The sequence below is a fragment of the Drosophila yakuba genome, chromosome 2L, assembly GCF_016746365.2.
Source record: "Drosophila yakuba strain Tai18E2 chromosome 2L, Prin_Dyak_Tai18E2_2.1, whole genome shotgun sequence".
Classification (NCBI taxonomy): domain Eukaryota; kingdom Metazoa; phylum Arthropoda; class Insecta; order Diptera; family Drosophilidae; genus Drosophila; species Drosophila yakuba.
The window spans coordinates 12,328,525-12,350,389 of record NC_052527.2 but is presented as its reverse complement, the minus strand read 5'-3'; the positions used below and the strand labels follow the sequence as shown (position 1 = coordinate 12,350,389).

The window sequence follows — 21,865 nt, the reverse complement described above, 5'->3', positions numbered from 1 at the left end:
GAACCTCCACCTAGTTTTTAGTTATCACCTCTAATCTCTAGAGAAACACACGAGAGTAAGTGAGAAACGCAGAATTCCCGGGCCGGCCGCCTGAAATATATTTCATAACACAGTTAATCCGAGCAATTAACTTAATTCGTTCTGTGCGGGGGAGAAAGCATAGTGATGGATGCTGAGAGCCAGCCGGAGACTTGGTGTTCATTTTGAACACCGTTTCTCGGCCATCTCGGGGCGAACATGTGCCCATTCTGGACTATTTATAGCCGCGGGCACGAATGCACGCCAGCCAGCCGGATCAGCCAGGTTGGAATGCATGCGTGCCGCTGAATCGCGCAGTTCTCGGAGATCCCAGAGAACTCAGCCAAATCTCTGAATTTCTCCCGCTGACTCTCCCTCGGAATGAACACTAAAAATGCTCCACAAGTGGCCATTGGAAGGCCGGCGACATGGCAATAAATAAATCCTCTCGGGAAGTGTCGCTCGCCTGCTGGTCGTTGGGTTTTTTTGTGTGGCCCCAATGGCGACGATTTGCCGAAATGTGATGGCTAGTAGCAAACGACGCGTCGGCCCCAACGGATTAACAATTGAATTTGTAGAGCAAACATCATATAATTATATATACATACATATATATATGTGCGGCATTCAAAACAAGAAGAACACATAGGAATTCTGAAAGCAATTTTGTGCGAAGAGTCAGTCGGCGACAATATCCGTTGTTGTTTTGGCTCAGTGCCGTCGCGGGGTTGTGGGACTATTTTTGGCCACGCCAACGGACGCAGTGACTCTCCGTGTCTCCGTGTATATCGACGCTCGGGTGTTCAGTAAGGGCGGAACGCCATGTCCAACTCGTTTACAAGTTGGAACCGCCTGTAGCAGAAAGATTACACAAATTGTCCAACGTTATGCAAGCGGCTAATTAGCTGTCGTTTTAGTCACAGAACTTTTTCGCCTGCAAGTAAAACCAGTTGATTGCTATAGTCGAGAATGGACTGGTATCCGGAGGAGGATGAGGAGGACCTCATGTTCTCGCCGGCCTTGTTGGCCAGACGAGCCAGCGAAAGCTGGATCGTTGAGCCGCCCGTTGAGGTGGAGAACGCCCTGCCCACCACTTGTTTGCAATGCTGAACTAATTTCCGGAACACTTCTCTTCTGCCACATTTCCATTTGCAGTCGGTGCCCATCAATGTGACGCTGCAGCGGAAGAAGTCCATGCCCGATTTCCAGGAGCTGCCGCGCGCCACGGAGGCCATGAGCCGGGAGGAGGTGTCCGCCTTGGGCTCCGCCCGCCGGGAGGCAGTGCGTCGCCAGATCGAGGTCAACGAGCGGCTCAAGGCAAATCCCTTGCTGTATTTGGTCAGTCCACAGGTTAAGGTGAGTGACACAACACCGATAGTCTAATTCGCTTGCCAAATGCTTTTGATGTTTTCGTGATTGAAATGGATTTACAATGGGTGCACTTAACTTGTAGGAATTTCTGTAAAGAAATGGCTTGCTAGGTATTTTGACGGCAATGGTGCATTTAGACATAGACATAGACCAATTAAAGATGTTCTTAATAATTCTTAATGCCTTAGCCAAGAAGTAAGAAATACTGATAGAAAGCTTTGTAAGGTAGCTTGTCGTGATCTCGGCCTAAAAGTAGGCACTTAATTAGGTCGTGCTTAAGGTCGGGAAAAATGTTAACTAGGCTGTCAGGAAGAGCATTTCTCCAACTGCAATTTTTGGAGTTCAGACTCGGGGTCCCGACCCGAAGCGGTAGCCACTGGGCATTAATTGCGTTTATACCAGCGAACGAGAAAGTGCGTCCGTGCTGTCCGAGAATTAAAGTGATCTCTCAAAAAAATACAGAAAAAATGAGAAATTCAACAAGTCAATAATTCAACCAATTCAACCAAACCCCAGTGAATCGGAAAATTTATATTTCGATTAACTTTAGTGCCAGCCCCTAGAGGGTAAGTTTTGTGCGTGTGTTGTGGTTCAGAATTTTTTTGTTAAGGCCATAAAATTACAGGTGGCACCTAGGAAAATATTTAATTTTCAAGAGAATAACTAATGCCAGTGCGACCAGTGAAGGAAACATAAATTTGCCGACCAGGAGGTCTAATTCTGGATTGCATCAGACAGCAGCCACCGTTAAGCGCAGGAAAATGATTTAATTGAATTCAATAACATTATCTACATATATACCCATTTTTACCTTACACCGCTTCACACCTGACCGACTGCTTGTTAAGCAGATCGGCAAACAGTCAAGCAGATCAGCATAAGATATTCCGATAGGAAAAAAATAAAAATTCACCTTATGTTAGGAAATTAATTTAAGTTATGTTGTAAGAGAATAGAATTCATTTAGGGCAATTCCTTCCTTTTCTTTCCTTCTCCCTTTATTCCATATTCCTTCCTCTTCCCACATGAGCGAAAGCCCGCCTAAAGTGGCGTGAGCACAAGAAGGAAGTAAAAAGAGAAGAAAGAGTACCGCAGTAGGAGAGCGGCTCAAAAGAGCAGATCAAAAAAGAAATAGCTCTCTTAGAATTAAAAGGCGGTGTAAGCTGTTTTCTCTTCCACAGGCAACCACTTGAAGCGCTTCATCGTGGGAAATGCAGAGTGAGTACTAAAGGTTTTATTTAAATGAGAAAGCAGCTGCCGGAAGAAAAATCAAACAATTAGCTACTGCGGCGCTACTTGTTTTCCAAGTTCACAAATAAATTCAAAAAAAAGAAATTTTAAAATGGAAATGAAAATTGCTCTTGTCTAAATTTTACCCTTGCCCCAATCTTCGCTTTTTTGCTTAAATCTTAAAAGAATAAAAAAAAACAAAAAATTTAAAAATTAAAATGCACATCCCTATATAACCTACTTCCCCTATTCTTAAAGCCCAGCATAAATATTCCTTTTTTTTTGTTAAGCAAACAAAAATTTTACATTTTACATATATATCTCTGGCGATAATGTCTACATGAACGCCACATTCAAAAAAAAGTCTTTTAAAAGTTAAATCTAGATGTTTAAAATTTGTAAGTTAGGGTAGTCATTTAGGATAGGTTGTATAAACCTGTTTCTGTTAAAACATTGTCAGTTTTTAAGTTTGTTGTATGTTAAAAATTAAAGTTTATAATGTTTAAATCAGAGTAAATCTCTCTAGGGGTGCCATGCGTCGACGGAAGGTGTATGAAGTGTAAAGTATAGCATACTTGTAGGGATCACCAGTTAAGTTAAATGGTTAGTGGTGGTCAAGGTGGGGTGGGCGTCGACAGCTTAACAGCTGCTGTCGTACGAGTGTGCTATGTCCTTGTTTGTCCTTAGTCCTGTCGTCCGATAGTCCTTTAGTTTTTTTTGGTGGAGATCAATTCCAAAGCACGCGAAATAAATAAGAGTGATACGAGACGAGCATGTAGTCGCGATGTTAAATATTCCCCCCTTTACTCTACCGAGAATTGGTAGCCGGAACCAGCGCGTGCTTGATCGCCCAACTACAATGTACCATCTGCTCGGGGAAGATATACTCGTAGTTCGCTACAGTATTCTTATTATTTATCATAATCTTATTTTGGCGCCCAAACGTGTGAGGCCCGATTCTGTCATGGTGACAGATCGATCCGGCGAGGCCAGATCAAAAATAAACATTTTTTCAAACCGTCAATAACATCAGACGTTCGTCCCCAAAATCTCCACAAGTTCATTAACAAAAGTATGTGGTCGAAGCATAAAACAAATCGCGATCTAGAAATCCGAAAATTGCTTAAATCAGGCAGCTGGAAAAGTATTAGTCATTTGGCTCTTACGCCGCTACTGAATCGGAACACATATTGTTTTATTATTATTATTATTATATTAAATTGTCCTATTGACTGCTGGAAGAGTTTCAGCTATTTAGCTTTAACGCCGCGTCATAATTAGTGCATTTAATGTTGTAATAATTTATTTTGTTATTTTTATTTCTTTTAATTTTGTTTTGTTCGTTAATCTTTTGTATAAAATTAAAAAAATTAAATGTATAAATTGTACAAGCCAATTGTTGTCTTTTGCCTTTTGTGTTTTGTATAATTTGTCATTTATTAATGAAATTCAAAAGGTTAATGTACATAGGATGTTAAATGTAGGACTAGTGAAAAGTTCACTAGGATTTCAAAGAATCAAGGAACCACTTGTTGCCTTTTGCCTTGTGTTGAGCCAAGATATTTGTTTTCTATGTCTAAATAAAACATCCTTTACCTTCCATTCTAGTAATTTTCTGTTTTAAATCAGTAGTGTCAATAGCGTACATTTAAACCACGTCAGGACTTTAGTAACAAGGAATTTTACACATCGATACCTGAAAACGATTGCATGGCAACCCGATTTTTATTTGTTTATTTATTTTCTTTTACCTTTTTTTTGTGCTCTCAATTATTTATTTAATAGGATAATTTTTTTTATTAATAGTCCACATTATTTATTTATTTATTTTATTATATGTTCTTGAGTGTATAGTATAGGTCAGTGTATAGCATAGGTTCATTAGAGATGCCACTAGCACACAGCACCGAAGACTTATCTAAAATTGTAGAAAATATATGCCACATCTGCGCTAGAACTATTTCTTATCCTAGCCAAATTTTAACCACCAGTTGCGGACACGAATTTCACCGAACTTGCTTTACTGCGAAATCGGGGAAAAATAAAATCTGTCCTGTCTGCTCTAGTTCCCTTTCATTACCGTCCACCGAAAACTTGTCCGGGGACCTAGAAAACCAACCGTCAGGGTCAAAACTTAAAACTCCAAGAGCACAACCGAACGTTCTGACTAGATCCAAAACCAGTCAAGAAAGGCACCAACAAAAAACGGCAATGTCCAACCCAAAAAACCAAGAACAGCCTTCACCTCCGACTGAACCCACAACCGATTTTCAGACAGCAATGGCTGAAAGCATAAAATCGGCTATCTCGGGAGCCATTACGGCAGCCTTGGCCCAACAATCAAAATGTTTTGCAGACGCTTTGGGCCAACACACAAATAGCCTGACCCAAGCGATCACTGCGGGCTTTCAAGCTCAGGCATCAAGCCTTTCGTCTAACCAAGTATTCCTAGACCCAATATACGACAGATCTAACGGAGTACCACAAGGCTCACCAAATGTAGGTCCAACCCGTAGCGTTAACCAGTCACCTGCGTCAGCAATGACCTCCTTAAGACCGGATAAGATCGCCCAGATAATGTTTAACTGGAAACTACGTTTCTCAGGAAAGGGTCCAATGGCTGTCGAGGACTTTATTTACCGAGTCGAAGCTTTAGCCGGTCAAACATTGGACGGTAATCTTCAACTCGTGGCTCAAAATGCCAGTACGTTATTCGAGGGTATTGCGAGCGATTGGTATTGGCGTTACCACAAAAGTGTAACCGTTGTGCGCTGGTATGAATTATGCGCCGCACTCAAAGGGCAATTTAAGGACGACCGAACTGACAGAAATATCAGGGCCGAGATAGACCAGAGAAAGCAACGCGGAAGCGAATCATTCGATGATTTCTACCGGGTAATAGCGACTCTTGCGGATAGACTATCGCAGCCCATGTCAGAAGGAGCTATGGTTGAAACCTTACGAGCCAATCTCCAACCCGATATTCAGCACGAAATTTTATACGAGCGTGCCGATACCGTTTCAGAATTAAGAAGGTTGGTTAGGACTCGGGAAATCTTTATGCAAAGCGTAGGGAAGCCTCAGGGGTTTCCACAACGCCAAGTACCGAGGCGACAGGTTTGCGAGGTCCAATGTCAGATCGAGTCAGAATCGGAATTCGAAGATTTAGAGGAAGATCTAGAGTTAGCGGCCATGGAATTGCAGTGCTGGAACTGCCAGGAAAAGGGTCACAGGTATCAGGAGTGCACCGCGGATAGACGTGTCTTCTGTTATGGTTGCGGTAAAGCAGATACTTATAAGCCGTCATGCAGTAAATGTACTAGTTACGCTCCAAAAAACCAGCAAGGGCGTGCCACAAGGGCACGCAGACAGATGGTTTCGAAATCAACGATGACAAACTAAACGATTTCAACCAAACTAGTAGCAGCGTATCTACAACCTTTGAGGTGGACCAGGTCCAACAAAAGCTAGAGGTCACAGATACAAGCCGATCAAAAATTCGCAGGGAGAAAAGAAAAAAACTAAGAAAGGAAGAACGGAAGCTGCTTCTTTCAGCCATGGTGGGGCAACTTCGCGACGTTAGGCCGTATGCTCAGGTGAAAATGCTTGGAAAAACAGTAGTGGGCTTATTGGATACAGGAGCATCAGTTAGCTGCATAGGTGGTAGTCTGGCCACAGAGCTGCCAGGTCTAAATATTGTATGCCAAAAATTTACCGCAGATGTTAGAACAGCCGATGGACAATCTCAGAAAATTACCGGCCGAGTAACCACTGAAGTGTCCTTCCGAAACGAGAATAAAAATATCACCTTCTACGTAGTTCCATCTTTAGCAGGGGATCTCTATTTAGGTATAGATTTTTGGAAGCACTTTCAGCTGCTACCCGAAGCTTTCTGTGGCAACAACCAAGTAGTGGCAGCCTTAGAGGAGCCTTCGGCTCGAGAGCTTACTCAAAGCCAGCAGAAAACGCTGCTTCAGGTTGTTCAACTTTTCCCGTCGTATGCCTTAAAAGGATTAGGAAGGACCCAATTGATTACCCACTCCATTGATGTTGCTCAAGCAAAGCCAGTAAAGCAAAGACACTATGCCGTATCGCCTGCAACAGAAAAACTGATGTACGCCGAGTTGGATAGGATGCTCAAGTTAGGGGTTATTGAAGAGTCATCCAGTGCTTGGTCCTCCCCAGTAGTCCTGGTGCAAAAACCAGGAAAAGTTAGGCTTTGTATTGATAGCCGAAAGTTAAATGAGGTGACGGTAAAAGATGCATACCCAATGCCCTTAATAAATGGAATATTGAGTAGACTCCCTAAAGCTGAGTTCATTACTACCTTAGACCTTAAGGATGCATTCTGGCAGATCCCGCTAGACCAAAGCTCCAAGGACAAAACAGCGTTTACCGTGCCAGGGAGACCCCTTTACCAATTTGTGGTTATGCCTTTTGGGTTATCAAATTCTCCTCAGACTATGTGCAGGCTGATGGATAAGGTGATACCCGCAGACTTGAGAAACGAAGTGTTCGTTTACCTGGACGACCTACTAATAGTCTCAGACACGTTCGAAAGGCACATAGAAGTTTTACAGGAGGTTGCCTCTTATCTACAAAAAGCCAAACTAACCATAAATGTGGAGAAGAGCAACTTTTGCATCAAAGAAGTAAAATATCTAGGACATGTGATTGGAAATGGAACTGTAGGGACGGACCCAGATAAAATATCCGCCATAGTCGAATTTCCAAGCCCGCAATCAATGAAGCAAGTTCGTCGATTTTTAGGGATGACTGGGTGGTACAATAAGTTCATAAAGAACTTCGCAGCGCTAGCCTCCCCAATTACAGATACTCTAAAAAATAAACGGAGATTTGTTTGGACCAAGGAAGCTCAGGAAGCCTTTGAGGGGCTAAAGGAAAAAATGTGCACTGCCCCAGTTTTACACAGCCCGAATTTTGACGCACCTTTTTCCATTCATTGCGATGCAAGCAATACAGGAGTTGGTGCAGTCCTGATGCAGCAAGACTCGGAAGGAAACGAGGTTCCGATCTCCTTTATGTCTCGGAAGCTGAACAGGTGCCAATCAAACTACACGGTGACCGAAAAGGAGTGTCTGGCAGCCGTGTTGGCAGTAAAAAAATTTAGGGCATATGTGGAGGGACAAGAATTTAGTATTATCACGGATCACGCTTCTTTAAAATGGCTTATGTCCCAAGGAGACCTAAGTTCCCGTCTGGCCCGCTGGTCCCTAAAATTACAAGGGTTTAAGTTTAAAATCAGCCATAGAAAAGGCAGTCAGAACGTGGTGCCAGACGCCCTGTCAAGGACCTTTACAGACGACCTATCCGCTTTCGAAGTAGCAAGTTTAGTGGATATGGAGGCCAAAGCATTCAGGGGAACGGAGTACGAAAATTTAAAGTCAGCTGTCTCTTCAGGAACACCCAGATTGTTGGATGTCAAGATCAGCAACGGGTACTTGTATCGCCGCGCGGAACGCGCTGCAGACGAAAAGGTTGGAGATGAGTCTTGCTGGAAACTTTGGCTTCCCAAAGAATTAGTTCCCGACTTGCTAAAAAGAGCTCATGAAGATCCCATGGCAGCCCACTGCGGAGTAGCTAAAATGTTGGAGAAACTAAGAAGATATTTTTATTGGCCAAATTTAGCAGCAGATGTTAAGGAATTTGTCAGCAAGTGTGCGGTGTGTAAAACTACCAAACACCCCAGTCAGATCTTAAGGCCACCCTTAGGAAATACTGGTCATTCAGACAGGATCTTCCAAAGACTTTATGTCGATTTTTTAGGACCGTATCCGCGTAGCTCAGAAGGGAATATAGGATTGTTCATAGTTGTCGATCATGCTTCAAAATTCCCATTTCTTAAAGCCGTAAAGAAGTTCACAACGGAGGCTATCCTTCCCTTCCTGGAAAAGGAAATCTTCCACTGTTTTGGCGTTCCGGAAACCATCATTTCCGACAATGGGGTACAATTTAAATCCGTGGCTTTCAATTCCCTGTTAGAAAAATATGGCGTGGCGCATTCTTATACCGCTATTTATGCACCGCAAGCCAACGCTTCAGAAAGGGTCAACAGATCTGTTTTAGCTGCTATTAAAGCTTACATAGACCCAAATCAAAAGAACTGGGATAGTAAGCTCAGTAGCATCTGTTGTGCGTTAAGATCGAGTTTACACTCAGCCATTAAAACAACTCCCTATAGAATGGTGTTTGGGCAGCACATGATTGTAGACGGGAAGTCGTATCGAGTTATTAGAGAACTAGGACTGCTGGAAGATAGAACGGTGCAGTTTGATAAAGACGACTCGAGGGATATAATCATGCGTACCGCCCAGGAGGCGATGGACGTCCAAAGGCAAAGAAACGAGCGGTCCTACAATCTGAGAAGCCGAGAGGTATCTTATAGACCTGGACAGGAAGTGTACCGACGGAACTTCCAACAAAGCAATTTTTGCAAAGGGTTTAGCTCAAAACTGGCTCCGGTCTTCATAAAATCAAGAGTTCGGAAGAAGCTAGGAACGGCTTATTACGAGATCGAGGATCTCCAAGGAAAGGTTGTAGGCAAATACCATGCTAAAGACCTACGGCAATAGAAAGTATCCGCCCGACAAGCTTGAATCTTCCTTGTGGTAATACCTTACCCCAAGTTAGATTTTGGTAGGGGGGAATTGTAAGGTAGCTTGTCGTGATCTCGGCCTAAAAGTAGGCACTTAATTAGGTCGTGCTTAAGGTCGGGAAAAATGTTAACTAGGCTGTCAGGAAGAGCATTTCTCCAACTGCAATTTTTGGAGTTCAGACTCGGGGTCCCGACCCGAAGCGGTAGCCACTGGGCATTAATTGCGTTTATACCAGCGAACGAGAAAGTGCGTCCGTGCTGTCCGAGAATTAAAGTGATCTCTCAAAAAAATACAGAAAAAATGAGAAATTCAACAAGTCAATAATTCAACCAATTCAACCAAACCCCAGTGAATCGGAAAATTTATATTTCGATTAACTTTAGTGCCAGCCCCTAGAGGGTAAGTTTTGTGCGTGTGTTGTGGTTCAGAATTTTTTTGTTAAGGCCATAAAATTACAGGTGGCACCTAGGAAAATATTTAATTTTCAAGAGAATAACTAATGCCAGTGCGACCAGTGAAGGAAACATAAATTTGCCGACCAGGAGGTCTAATTCTGGATTGCATCAGACAGCAGCCACCGTTAAGCGCAGGAAAATGATTTAATTGAATTCAATAACATTATCTACATATATACCCATTTTTACCTTACACCGCTTCACACCTGACCGACTGCTTGTTAAGCAGATCGGCAAACAGTCAAGCAGATCAGCATAAGATATTCCGATAGGAAAAAAATAAAAATTCACCTTATGTTAGGAAATTAATTTAAGTTATGTTGTAAGAGAATAGAATTCATTTAGGGCAATTCCTTCCTTTTCTTTCCTTCTCCCTTTATTCCATATTCCTTCCTCTTCCCACATGAGCGAAAGCCCGCCTAAAGTGGCGTGAGCACAAGAAGGAAGTAAAAAGAGAAGAAAGAGTACCGCAGTAGGAGAGCGGCTCAAAAGAGCAGATCAAAAAAGAAATAGCTCTCTTAGAATTAAAAGGCGGTGTAAGCTGTTTTCTCTTCCACAGGCAACCACTTGAAGCGCTTCATCGTGGGAAATGCAGAGTGAGTACTAAAGGTTTTATTTAAATGAGAAAGCAGCTGCCGGAAGAAAAATCAAACAATTAGCTACTGCGGCGCTACTTGTTTTCCAAGTTCACAAATAAATTCAAAAAAAAGAAATTTTAAAATGGAAATGAAAATTGCTCTTGTCTAAATTTTACCCTTGCCCCAATCTTCGCTTTTTTGCTTAAATCTTAAAAGAATAAAAAAAAACAAAAAATTTAAAAATTAAAATGCACATCCCTATATAACCTACTTCCCCTATTCTTAAAGCCCAGCATAAATATTCCTTTTTTTTTGTTAAGCAAACAAAAATTTTACATTTTACATATATATCTCTGGCGATAATGTCTACATGAACGCCACATTCAAAAAAAAGTCTTTTAAAAGTTAAATCTAGATGTTTAAAATTTGTAAGTTAGGGTAGTCATTTAGGATAGGTTGTATAAACCTGTTTCTGTTAAAACATTGTCAGTTTTTAAGTTTGTTGTATGTTAAAAATTAAAGTTTATAATGTTTAAATCAGAGTAAATCTCTCTAGGGGTGCCATGCGTCGACGGAAGGTGTATGAAGTGTAAAGTATAGCATACTTGTAGGGATCACCAGTTAAGTTAAATGGTTAGTGGTGGTCAAGGTGGGGTGGGCGTCGACAGCTTAACAGCTGCTGTCGTACGAGTGTGCTATGTCCTTGTTTGTCCTTAGTCCTGTCGTCCGATAGTCCTTTAGTTTTTTTTGGTGGAGATCAATTCCAAAGCACGCGAAATAAATAAGAGTGATACGAGACGAGCATGTAGTCGCGATGTTAAATATTCCCCCCTTTACTCTACCGAGAATTGGTAGCCGGAACCAGCGCGTGCTTGATCGCCCAACTACAATGTACCATCTGCTCGGGGAAGATATACTCGTAGTTCGCTACAGCTTTTATAAATTCTAAATACCTTCAGCCAAAAAGCAAGAAAAAGTAATAGATAGCTTTAATTAAATTTATTATTTCATCTTTTGACCATTGTTGAAATATTTCTTTAAGCTGTATTATAAGTGACAGAAATCTACAAATCATGTTAAATAGTTTTCGATCAAAATAATGCATCGGCCTTAGTGAAAACTTGTTTTCATATAATTCAAATAAATAACTAGTATAAATGTGCCTCATTATAAATTCTAATCGTATTTTGACTTCATACAGAAAACATTTACAATTAAATTGAAATTTTATTTCAAAACAATCTTGAACCATTAAAACCATATTCTCAATTTAATTTAACTTGAGAATATTAGATTAAACAAATAATTGTTATTATCCAGGACTGGTTTGTGCGCCAGCAGCTGATGCTGCTCGTCCTGATTTTCAACGTGGCGTTGGCGCTGCTGTTTGTCTACATGCTCACCTAGCGCCGGAGGATGCACAGGACGACGCGGGACAGGGGCGGATTCGGGTTGGGCCACTCGGGGCAGCATCAGCGACTGGCTTGGAGTGGCGACTGGCCACCCAGTGGGTTTGGCAGCCACCGATAGTTCCGGATTCGCCGTTGGACCTGGGAATTGGTTGGTCCTAATTGGTGGCCCATAATTTGCGTCGGGGTGAGAAGGGCTAATAGGTTTTTAGCATTTGCAGTAAAGAGTTGATATAATGAGGAACTTATATAAGTATCTAAAGTACCATAAATGTATATCATATGTTTAACATGAGGAAACACGCTGGAGATGGGAAAAAGAAATCGAATTACAAGTCTAGACTGCAGCCAAATAATGGATAATTAAATTAACTAAATAGCGCAGAACTGCAATGCACAAAACGTAGCAAACTAAATACATACTCGTACTTAAACCGCGTGGCTGTGCAGCCAATCATTTAATTTGTCGAGCCAATTAAACTTTGTATTTGTGGCTAACCAGGAGAGCTGGAGATGGGGAGATCGATTAACTATATGCAAATCAATTTAACGAATTTTTCTACACATTTAATGTAAAGATAAAGGCAAAAAGAAACAAAAACAAACAACAATTTCCCCTAATCAATGTTTAATCATGATAAATAAACGCGTAATATATTTAATCTACGGCTACTTAATGTAATACATAATACGAAAGCAAAACTAGGCAAATGCAAGGCATCCAAAAACCGAAAACCAAAAACAAAAACAAAAACCAAAACCAAAAACCAAGAAACTTTTCCTATTTGCAATTGAAAATGCATTAGTCAGCAATTTAATCAAAACAAAAGGCAACCGAATAATACAAGTACTCATATTTATATATTTAAAGTGTAACGATGTGACACCTATATTTGTATAATTAGCAAAATTTTGTGGGACCGAAAACAGCACCAACAACTAAAGGAGCAACAGCAAATGTATCTACAAGATATCAAGTATCTTGTGCTCCGCTCCGTTTTTGGTTTACCAGTTGAACATTTTCGAAACGAAATTGAATTCGGGAAGGTCTGAGGAGATTTATGGAATCCGAAAATAATATTCTTTAAAGCAACGGATCGAGATTGTTAATGAATGAAGCTGTATATATACATTTTAAAATATCGTATAACTATAACTATATTTTCTTCTCGATAATTTACGTTTAAATTCATAGCTGGGACGATGTCATTATTTCAAAGTGTTGCAATTTATCGTTTTTAGTTTCACTTCATTTACAAATGTACGAATATGTTCTAAATATTATGATTTAATTTTTTTATTTGTTATTTTATATGCAAACATTATTGAAAAGAAATAAAACCGCACATTCGCATCTTTGCAAGTGTACTCTGCAAATTGTTCTTATTACTCCGTTGTTACTTTGTTAAATATATCCTATCAAGTGCAATTATAGTGAACTACATATAACTTTATAACTTTCTGCTTTCATTGGCTATTTTTGTGTGTGTGTGCCTATAGCATTTTCCCAATCCTACATTCTTTCTAGATCGTGTCATTGTGAAAATGCAAATGATAAGCTCCACAAATGTAGAACCTTACCAAATGAAAGACTTGAGCTGGTGCATAAAATTTGAGAAAATACAAATACCAATTTGAAAAACAAAAACCATTTTGATTCGCCTTGATCAACGGTTATATAAGCGCTGTTTGAAAACATTCATATTGCATAAACCTATATATATTTGCATACAAAAATTAAGGATTCTAATTTGTGTATATATCTATGCTTATCAGATTGGCAAGCATAACCAAGAATTAAGCTGGCAAAAAGCGATGGAATCTTATTCAATGTTATCGACAACAAGAAGGTATATCAAACATGAACGCAAATGAAGAAAACTTTTTAAATGCGAATAATAAAATGCGTCAAAGCCGAATAATTAATGAGCGTTTTTCACAGGTAATAAACTGTCTTGTTTCCTAAATATGACTGGTTATTAATTTATTTGTAGGTTATTTTATCCGAGAATAATTTTGGGAGTCATCAAATCGGGAGATTTGTTTACCTGGGGTTGAATTTGCCTGCCGGTTGGTTTATCTGGATGTTAATTTTGGGTTTGGGTTTTCTGGAAGTTATTTTTTCTAGAGGTTAGTTTATCTAGAGCTTGGCCAAAAATCAAGCTTTCAAAAAGCGTGCTATTTCTTATTCAATATTATCGCCAACAACAAAGTATATAAAAACAAATTAAATTAAAGGTAGGAAATTGATTAATTCAAATCGAGGTACTTTTTAACTGTGTAAAGAGTATTCACACACATAGCCCAAAAATATGCAACATGTTCCAAATTTGCTTAACCAACTTCACTAGTAAGTAAATCATATTTTTAAATTTTTTTAAAATAATTTAATCATCATTTAGTCAACAGGAAAGGGGGAGTACTCAATAAATAATGGGATACCTAGAAAACATTCTAGCCTAGACTTATGCTAAAAAACAACAGATGGAACTTCAGTAGTCCGCATAGCCCCTTCCTTGGTTGCCATATCCAAAGTCCTTCAGGTAATTATCGATGGCCAGGTCGAAGGTGGACGATGGCTTATCGGCTCCAGGATCGGGACCGCCATATGGCTTGACCTCCGGTTGAGGTACGGGATAGGCCTCCGTACGGGGTTGATAGGACTCAGTTTGGCTGGGATATGACTCTGTGATGCTGGGGTGGGAGTCCTTTTGGCTGGGATAGGATTCCGTGGGACTTGGATAAATGGGAGTGTGGCTGGGATACGACTCCGTTTGGCTCTGCACAACGGGATAGATTTCTGTCTGGGGCGCCGGGTATTCCTTGGGTGCTTCAACAATCGGATACGATGTGGACCTCTCATAAATGGGCGACGGGGTGGCGACCACAATCTTCTCCTCGTAGGGAGTCTTTATCTTGGCCACCGACACGCCCGATGATGATGAAACCGCTGAGGCGGCATACTTAATGCTGGAGGCGATTTTGGGTGCTGGCGCCACTTTGCTCACGAGTGGAACCACTTGCTTTTCGTAGCTTGGAACCGGGGAGTAGTAAACGGATGGAGCTGGCTGCAGCTGAATCTGAGGACGTGGTGGAGACGGCACACTAGCCGGATAACCCTTCTTGTTGCCATAGGCGGTGCTCAGCAGTTGGGCCAGCTCTTCCAGCGTGTAATTAGGAGCCGCTATGTTTGCCACCGCTGGCGAGGAAGCCACCGAGGGAATGGAAGCCGGTGAAGCAGCAGATGCCGCAGCCGCCTGTTCGTAGACCAGTGGATAGGGCTTATAGGCCTTGGGTCCGCCCACAGGTCCTACCAATCCCGCATAGGAGTCGCCTCCATACTTGGGAAAGTATTTGCGCTGATGGACATGTGTGAACTCCACCTGACCACCAGGCGCATACTCCCCGATGGAGGAGATCTGGGTGAGCGGCTGCTTGGACTCGGAGGAGACCACCTTGCGGCAGAACTCCTTGCAGCCCAGCTTGCACTCGCAGTAGCACTTCTTGTACGCCGACGGCTGGGTGGTGTAATCCGTGGGCGTGCTTGGGCCACTGGTGGTGGTTGGGTAGACGGGTCCCGGCGTGGTGGTGGTGGTCGGTGTCCCGGGAGTAGTGCCTCCAGTCGTTGTGGGCGCCACCGTTGTGGGCACCTCGCTGCACGGCACCTGTTCCCACACCTCCTGCTCACACTCCGCACAGTATTCCGGGAAATGGGCTTGGGTCAATAGTGCCGATGCCATCAGCACGGCCACAAACAATAAACTGCAGCGTTCGAACATCTGAAGGGGGAGGGGGCGGTGGAAATATTAATATATGGATTTAATATGGGTCAGAGAACTGCATCGGAATGGGAATCGTTCCCAATCGATTGACCCCGTTAGCCTACCTTTCAACTGAATTTCTCCCTCGCTCGCGATCACTTTCCCCACAATTGCTGGAATTTCTGTCCCGGATCGCCGATGGATGGCACTTCTTACTTGTTGGCTGTTGACTGTTGGTCGGTCGCGTGCGAAACTCTTTCATGCATTTTGCTGAATAGCTCTTAAATACGCTGCGCTGGCCGAGAGCTTCTTCTTCGCGTTCTTACAGCGCCGAGCAAATGGGTCGCGGAAGCGTTGACCGCGTCACGTTCCAAACGCCCCAAATGCTGCGGAATGGGGCGTGGCCGTCCGGAATGGGCCCGGGTAATGAAGCCCGGTAAAGACAATCGCCAGATGCCGCCGCTTCCGTAATACACATTCAAGCATTTCTGCCCGCACTCGTCGATAGCATCGAGTGCTCGACAAGAGTTGTTTAATCGCGAACATATAGCAAACATATTTTTGTATGACCTTTGGGTCGCGGCATCGTGACAATAACCTTTAGGAAAAAGATCAACTGCATAATGTATTTTTCTTCTCATAAGCATGGATTGAAAATCCTATCGAAACCCTACTTTCATAATTAACCAAAACCCATTCCGAACGCAATGAGCTTTTTTTCGGTTCTGCACAACATTTTGCAGCGGTTTGGGGATTTATAATTTCTGGGTCTTGGCCTAGTTCTGATATTAACGTCTGGGTCGATTGACTTATCAATTTTTGGTTGTAATTTCGTGCAACTAAAGGTTTACACGTACCCAGTGGATAATAATACTTATGTATGCGATTGTGCTGGATACCTGAATAATCTACTTACAACTTGGGTACAAAAGCTGCACTGATTTGATAATATCTTGCCTATGGAATATTTTACAGTCTTAAAATAAGTAATTACCTGTATTAAATATACTTTTAAAATAAGAAAAGAAATAACTTTAACAAATAAAAATTGGGTACTAGAAAATTACTTTTTGTCTTAACAAATATAAGCTTAACTATTTTCTTTTCATGTTACTCATGAAATACAATTTCAAATATTAATTTTAAATATTAAAATAGCAAATAACTATATTTTATTGTAAGCTAGAAATACTTGAAAAAAGTAAAATAAAATTATAACGATTGTTCAAATTACCAGGTACAATTTATTCATTATCCAAATCACCAGAGATCACATAAAATCAAATTTCCAAATTTCTATGACGTGACTAATTTTTGGTTAATTAAGATTGGCCACACGACTTTGGAAGGGTAAACCTCGGTAAACCTGAAAATCCGAGAAGAAACTTTGCTCCATGGTTTCCTTGTGGTCACGTCTCCTTACGATGGAGCTGCGCTTCCTCAGTTTCTCCGTGCGATTTTGTTTTAGTTGTGTCTTTGGTTTAACTGTCACTTGAATTTTCGATGGTTTCTTGGATTGATTTTGATCTGAAACAGCTTGAGCTGCATCCGTGCGACTTGCCATTTCCACATCAATGGTCTCAGCTGCACTTCTGCCACTGGTAAGTCGCCTCAGCATCTCCTGGTAATGCGGTTGATCCGCAGTTATGTACTCCGGTTCGTCTTCGGGATTGAGGATCTGGTAGTTGGGGGTGCCCAGTTCGAAGGTGGTGAATTCACCGTGCTCCACTTTGTTCTTCAGATGCTGCGGCGTATATCCATACTGCTTGAGTGGGGCCATCCACTTGGCATCCGCGTCCGGAACTGCATCCTTCGAACCGCCAAGGCAAAAGCCAAGGGCCAATAGCAATGTGACCAGTAGTTGTCGTGTCTCCAGGCAGCCGACCATTTTCGCACTGATGCTCCATTGATCCGATGGCCAGAGCGTTAGCCAAATCCAATAGAATCACTATCGACGACGTCGACTGCGGCGGTAATTGGACGCCCCCAAAGTGGCAGCAGCTACGTGAGATTAGAGTCATCTATGGGCCATGTCGCGTCTGGCGGCGATAGCATTAGTTTATGCTTATCACAGTATCGCAGCCACCTGTATCATGACGCATCGTTTTATGAGACATCAATTCGCAAATGTTATGATACGACTTCACTGAGCAGCCAAACTCACAATCGAGTTGAACTAAGTGAAGCATTTCATTCAACACTTTTTTTTTAAGTTTAATAATCGCACACTTTTTGTGCCATTCTTGTGAACTGTCATAATGCGGTTATGCTTTTTCTTTACTGATCTGCAATTATATATGTACACATGTTTATAAGACAAGCTCAGTAAGAGCTAGAAGTATATATATATACTTAACACCCTATTATAACTTTTTCCCATAGTTGCCGTAATAAAAATCCAAGTTTTTTTGTGTTCCTCTGCGAACAAATTGAATGGGATGCATATATTGATAGTAGGTTAATGTAAGCTGTCTATGTACACTCAATTGTCTTATTTGTAACTAAACTACGATGTATGGCAGTGAGTTTTCCCAGGTCGAGGCGGGGATCCTAATGGGTTGATGCAGCTGAAGTCAGTCACTAGATCCTTTCAGTACTTGTACTGTGCTGTGGGTCCGGACACAGAGACATAGTTACCGGCGGACAACTCCTGCTTGATGATGGCCTTGGGAGCGGCGTAGTGGACGAGCGGCGCCACCGGCAGCACAGGAGTCAGGATCTTGGCGGCCAGGAGCTTCTTGGGTGGCTCCGGCAGCGGTATCTTGATGTCCGTGGGCTCACGCTGGACAATCGCCTCGAAGCCGTTGTGATCGTCCGCCTTGTACTGCACTATGCGGCGATAGCCATCGGAGTCGATCAGCTCGTAGACGCCCTCAACTTTGTCGTCCTTGCGGGTCTCCTTTTGGCTCTTGATGTCGCCGGTGTGGGGATCGTTCACCGACCACTGGAACTCGTAGGCCACTGGTCCGTAGTCCGGCTCCGCCTGCAATTCAATGGCCCAAACGGCGCTGGCCAGGCACAGGCACAGGCACAACAAATAGGTAGCCTAGAGGGAAGACACCACTGTATGCATTAGAATCCTTTGTATCGCCACTCTGTGCGCCACTCACTTTTCCCATCATTTTGTGTGGTATTTGGTCCTTTCAGAACTCTTTGGGTATTGAAATGCACGCGGCAAAGATCGAAATCGAAGTAATTAATCTGGGTAGTCCTAGGCTGCTTATATACAAGCCAGCCAACTGATTACCAGGCCAGAGCTACGCTTCGCTCCAACTTGGATGTGGCAATCCACCCAAAGTGTCGTGTCGCTTGGCGGCACGCGCCTCCCAAACAAGATCGCTGGCCAAGTGGAGTGCGCTCATTAGGTGAGCCCCGAAAAATTATAATTAAACAAGAAATATGCAAAATGTGGTTCGCACTAGCCTGTGCCATATGCACTGAGAAAAACTAAGAACTAAATAGGCTGTAGGTCTAATGAAAAACGAAGTCATTTTTTTCCTTTCTGTAGCAGTTAATATATTTAATATCTAAACAGAATAAACGGGGTTATACGTGTAATTAAATTTATTATTTTTAGAATATTTTTCAATCCACCAAATCCAAAAAAAAAAAAATACCCATTAAAGATTAAAAAACAAATTTTCAATAAAAATTACACTCAATTTTATGTGCTAACCATCTATAAAGACTTTTTAGAGTTTATTTTACATGTGGAACATTTTAATTTCCTTTAGCGGCACACATTCGATAAGCAACCAAGTGATTATGCCGCAAGTGGGAGAGCTTGGTGATCTTAGAGGTGTCGCGCTAGTTTGTCTGGTCCAGCCAACAAATGTGGAGATTAATTTACTTTGTCAATAATTTGCAACATTAGGCATTGGGCAACAAGGCCTCCGGACTGCATTAAGTCATAAAAATAATTGTCATGTTTTAATGGATAGTGCGCCACGCTGTTTGAAGGAGTTGGGGGCTGGAACCTTCACGGCTCAGAGGCCAGATCCTTTTGGCAGGTGATCTGTTCGCAACTCGTTTGATGGCATTAGCAAATATTTTAATTAATCGCCATTAGACGAGTTTCCTCTGCGCGCGTGCAGTCCAAGAAACCAGGTTACTCTATCTCTAACTCAAAAGTTTTGATTTAACGCAGCCGCAGAGCGTGTTTGTGGAACCTTAAAAGCAAACTCTGGTATGTGCACTTGTTAGGCGTAGTTGGCGCGGAATCTGGGTTAGTCCAGTGTGCGTAAGTCTGGTGATCAGTTTCATCAGCTTTCGTATGGCTACTTGTCATTATGATCTATTGGTTGGTATTTTATTTTTTGGCTGGCAGTTCTTATCCTAATCAGCAGGCTCGCTTTCTTTCTCCAATTTGGCTCGTATTGTTCGTTGGCAGCGGGATCTTAGCAATTCCCGTCTTAGGGCATTGCTCTCGGTTTCCACCGTTTGAATGAGCTGAAAATAAGGAACCATCAGAAGCATATCATTAAAGGCAATTACGAGTTAAGCATACACTATGCGTAAGGGCAGCTCTTTCCATGGTTTCTGCGTCGGCATCATCATCCTTTGGGTCGGATTCACTGCTTGAGGAGCAGCGACGTGCCTGCAGAGCTTTTTTATGCTGTCCGGGATAGTCTTCCTCGTATTTGGGCGGAGGATCGTCATCGTTGGGAATCGAAGCTGGAAGACTGGTCGCTCCTGCTGCTGAGTTTGCCTTAAAAGTGGCCAATTCGTCGCGTAAGCTTTGGTTTTGCATTTCCAGCAAGTCCACCTGCATATGAATCATTATTGCTTAGTTTAACTAATAAGTTTGGATCGGTCTTACGCTCTCAAGTTCAAAATCCATTTCGTCGATAATGTCGTATGACTCATCAAGGGCTCTTTGAAGTTTTTCCACTTTGGCCCTCAGCTCGTTCAATTCATTGGCATCGCTTTGAACCGATTGTCTTTTCTCCAACGCCATTCGTTGTTCTGCAAAAGAACTTATAGTATGGCAATAATTCTTAGGATAAATCAAAATCTTTAGCTGACCTGCATTTCTTTGGTCCAAAGAAGACTTCATCACCAAGCCAGTAAGTGTCTTCTGCCGCTTGAACATCTCCTCCAAGGCGCGACAGCGTTTCACCTTCTCCAGATAAGCGTCATGCAGCTTGTTGTACTTCTTCTTGTGCTTCTGCAGTGTTTCCACCAGACGATCTCGTTCCTCCTCCAACTGGAAGGCCATGATCTTGGCCTCCACATTGATGGCCGCATTGGTGCTGTGGCTGGCAGACGCGCGATTTAGTCGATGGCGCAGCAAAATGTTCTCCTCCTCCAGCTCAGCACTTCGAGACTTTGCTGCAAAGGAGCTTCAATACATTGCGTATACGCAACTTTATTGCTCATACGCACCGGCTGCCAGTTCTGCATAGAGAACCTGCATGGTAGATGTGGCCCTTTTCTCCATCGGATTGATTTGTATTACTTCAACTCGTATTGGTACAAATTACTCAGCTACTGGAAAATCTTTTGTTGCTGAAAACAGTAAAGATAAGCTATCAGCGCGTTGAATAGCGTGAATATCGAGCAGAGTTACTTTGTCAAGTTGTTCGATTGTTTACGAACATAAAATATAACATAAAATCATTCACATAACAATTTAATTTGCAACCATTTTTATTACCATTTAAAAACCTTAATTAAAAAAAAAATGTTTAATATCGGTAGCAGGAAGAGAAGTGATAAGTTATTTAGGGAGTTAAATGATACTGAAATCTGGATTTTTTTGCTCGTATTTTTGTAATAATGTTATTTTACCTTCTATTGTTAATAAAAATTATAATAAATTTAAAGAAAAATGTTATCTGTAATTGAAGTACGTTAGGTTTGAGTCTTGGCTATTACATACTAGAAAACATCATGGTCACACCATTCAAGTAGTTTCCAAATTTGAGTACCATCTAGTAGGGGCGCCACTGAGCCACAATTTCAAATAACTACAAAATTATTTATTTTAAATACTATTATTTCGAATAAAAACCAATATATTTATTTATTGCAGTTTTGGTTTATTTTGTTTTTCTTTTTAGGAGTCTCATTGTTTTCATTTCATACATTTCCTTATTTAGTTTACTTGCAATATTTCTCTAAGTAAAAATATGTATTCCTTAAACACACTTTTCGCGTAAACATATATATGATATATATATATGATTTGTTGCACCGAAGACTCACTTTCTGTAGTCCGCTTTAAAATCGCTCTTCAATAATGTATAAGTTATGTTGTACAAACACATATCCCAATACGAATTATTAGCTACGCGTAGGTACTTATTAACGTACAATTGTATACATATATATTTATTTATATGGATGTATCTATTTAGTGCTCGAGGAGCCCTCCTCTGCCTCCTTTCCTACTATATGTATGTGGCTGGCTGGTGTAAACATAGA

General features: G+C 41.7%; 5 protein-coding genes and 1 long non-coding RNA gene across 9 annotated transcripts in view; 2 read left to right on the top strand and 4 right to left on the bottom strand.

The window, feature by feature from the left end:
• Window positions 1-13,046, top strand: part of LOC6527870 (junctophilin-1) — a 29,885-nt gene extending 16,839 nt beyond the window's left edge. For 3 of the 4 annotated variants that reach the window (XM_015197512.3, XM_015197508.3, XM_015197511.3), the window contains exons 8-9: window positions 1,174-1,374; window positions 11,590-13,046. In XM_015197512.3, coding sequence (XP_015052998.1) covers window positions 1,174-1,374; window positions 11,590-11,676 — 288 coding nt within the window. In that variant the 3' untranslated portion in view covers window positions 11,677-13,046. Of the gene's footprint in view, window positions 1-577; window positions 1,090-1,173; window positions 1,375-11,589 lie in introns of those variants that run through there. The other variant, XM_015197510.3, reaches the window with a different exon arrangement.
• On the top strand, window positions 1,381-10,041 carry LOC120320521. The gene is made up of 2 exons (XR_005560014.1): window positions 1,381-1,614; window positions 9,295-10,041. It is a non-coding gene; the product is annotated as an uncharacterized LOC120320521 (long non-coding RNA).
• On the bottom strand, window positions 12,675-15,703 carry LOC6527869 (adhesive plaque matrix protein). The gene is made up of 2 exons (XM_002088905.4): window positions 15,565-15,703; window positions 12,675-15,457 (listed from the first exon to the last, which is right to left on the bottom strand). The coding sequence occupies exon 2, from the start codon at window positions 15,455-15,457 to the stop codon at window positions 14,171-14,173; it is 1,287 nt and encodes a 428-aa protein (XP_002088941.1). The 5' UTR covers window positions 15,565-15,703; the 3' UTR covers window positions 12,675-14,170.
• A 960-nt stretch (window positions 15,704-16,663) lies between these two features.
• On the bottom strand, window positions 16,664-17,327 carry LOC6527868. Its single transcript, XM_002088904.4, has one exon. The coding sequence runs from the start codon at window positions 17,325-17,327 to the stop codon at window positions 16,758-16,760; it is 570 nt and encodes a 189-aa protein (XP_002088940.1). The 3' UTR covers window positions 16,664-16,757.
• Window positions 17,169-18,987, bottom strand: LOC6527867 (cuticle protein 7). Its single transcript, XM_002088903.4, has 2 exons — window positions 18,550-18,987; window positions 17,169-18,485 (listed from the first exon to the last, which is right to left on the bottom strand). Exons 1-2 carry the CDS (start codon window positions 18,559-18,561, stop codon window positions 18,030-18,032), a joined length of 468 nt encoding a protein of 155 aa, XP_002088939.1. The 5' UTR covers window positions 18,562-18,987; the 3' UTR covers window positions 17,169-18,029.
• Window positions 18,988-19,101: 114 nt separating this feature from the next.
• On the bottom strand, window positions 19,102-20,958 carry LOC6527866 (protein Daple). Its single transcript, XM_002088902.4, has 5 exons — window positions 20,825-20,958; window positions 20,465-20,770; window positions 20,259-20,404; window positions 19,947-20,204; window positions 19,102-19,888 (listed from the first exon to the last, which is right to left on the bottom strand). The coding sequence occupies exons 1-5, from the start codon at window positions 20,877-20,879 to the stop codon at window positions 19,775-19,777; spliced, it is 879 nt and encodes a 292-aa protein (XP_002088938.1). The 5' UTR covers window positions 20,880-20,958; the 3' UTR covers window positions 19,102-19,774.
• Between the last annotated feature and the right edge of the window lie 907 nt (window positions 20,959-21,865).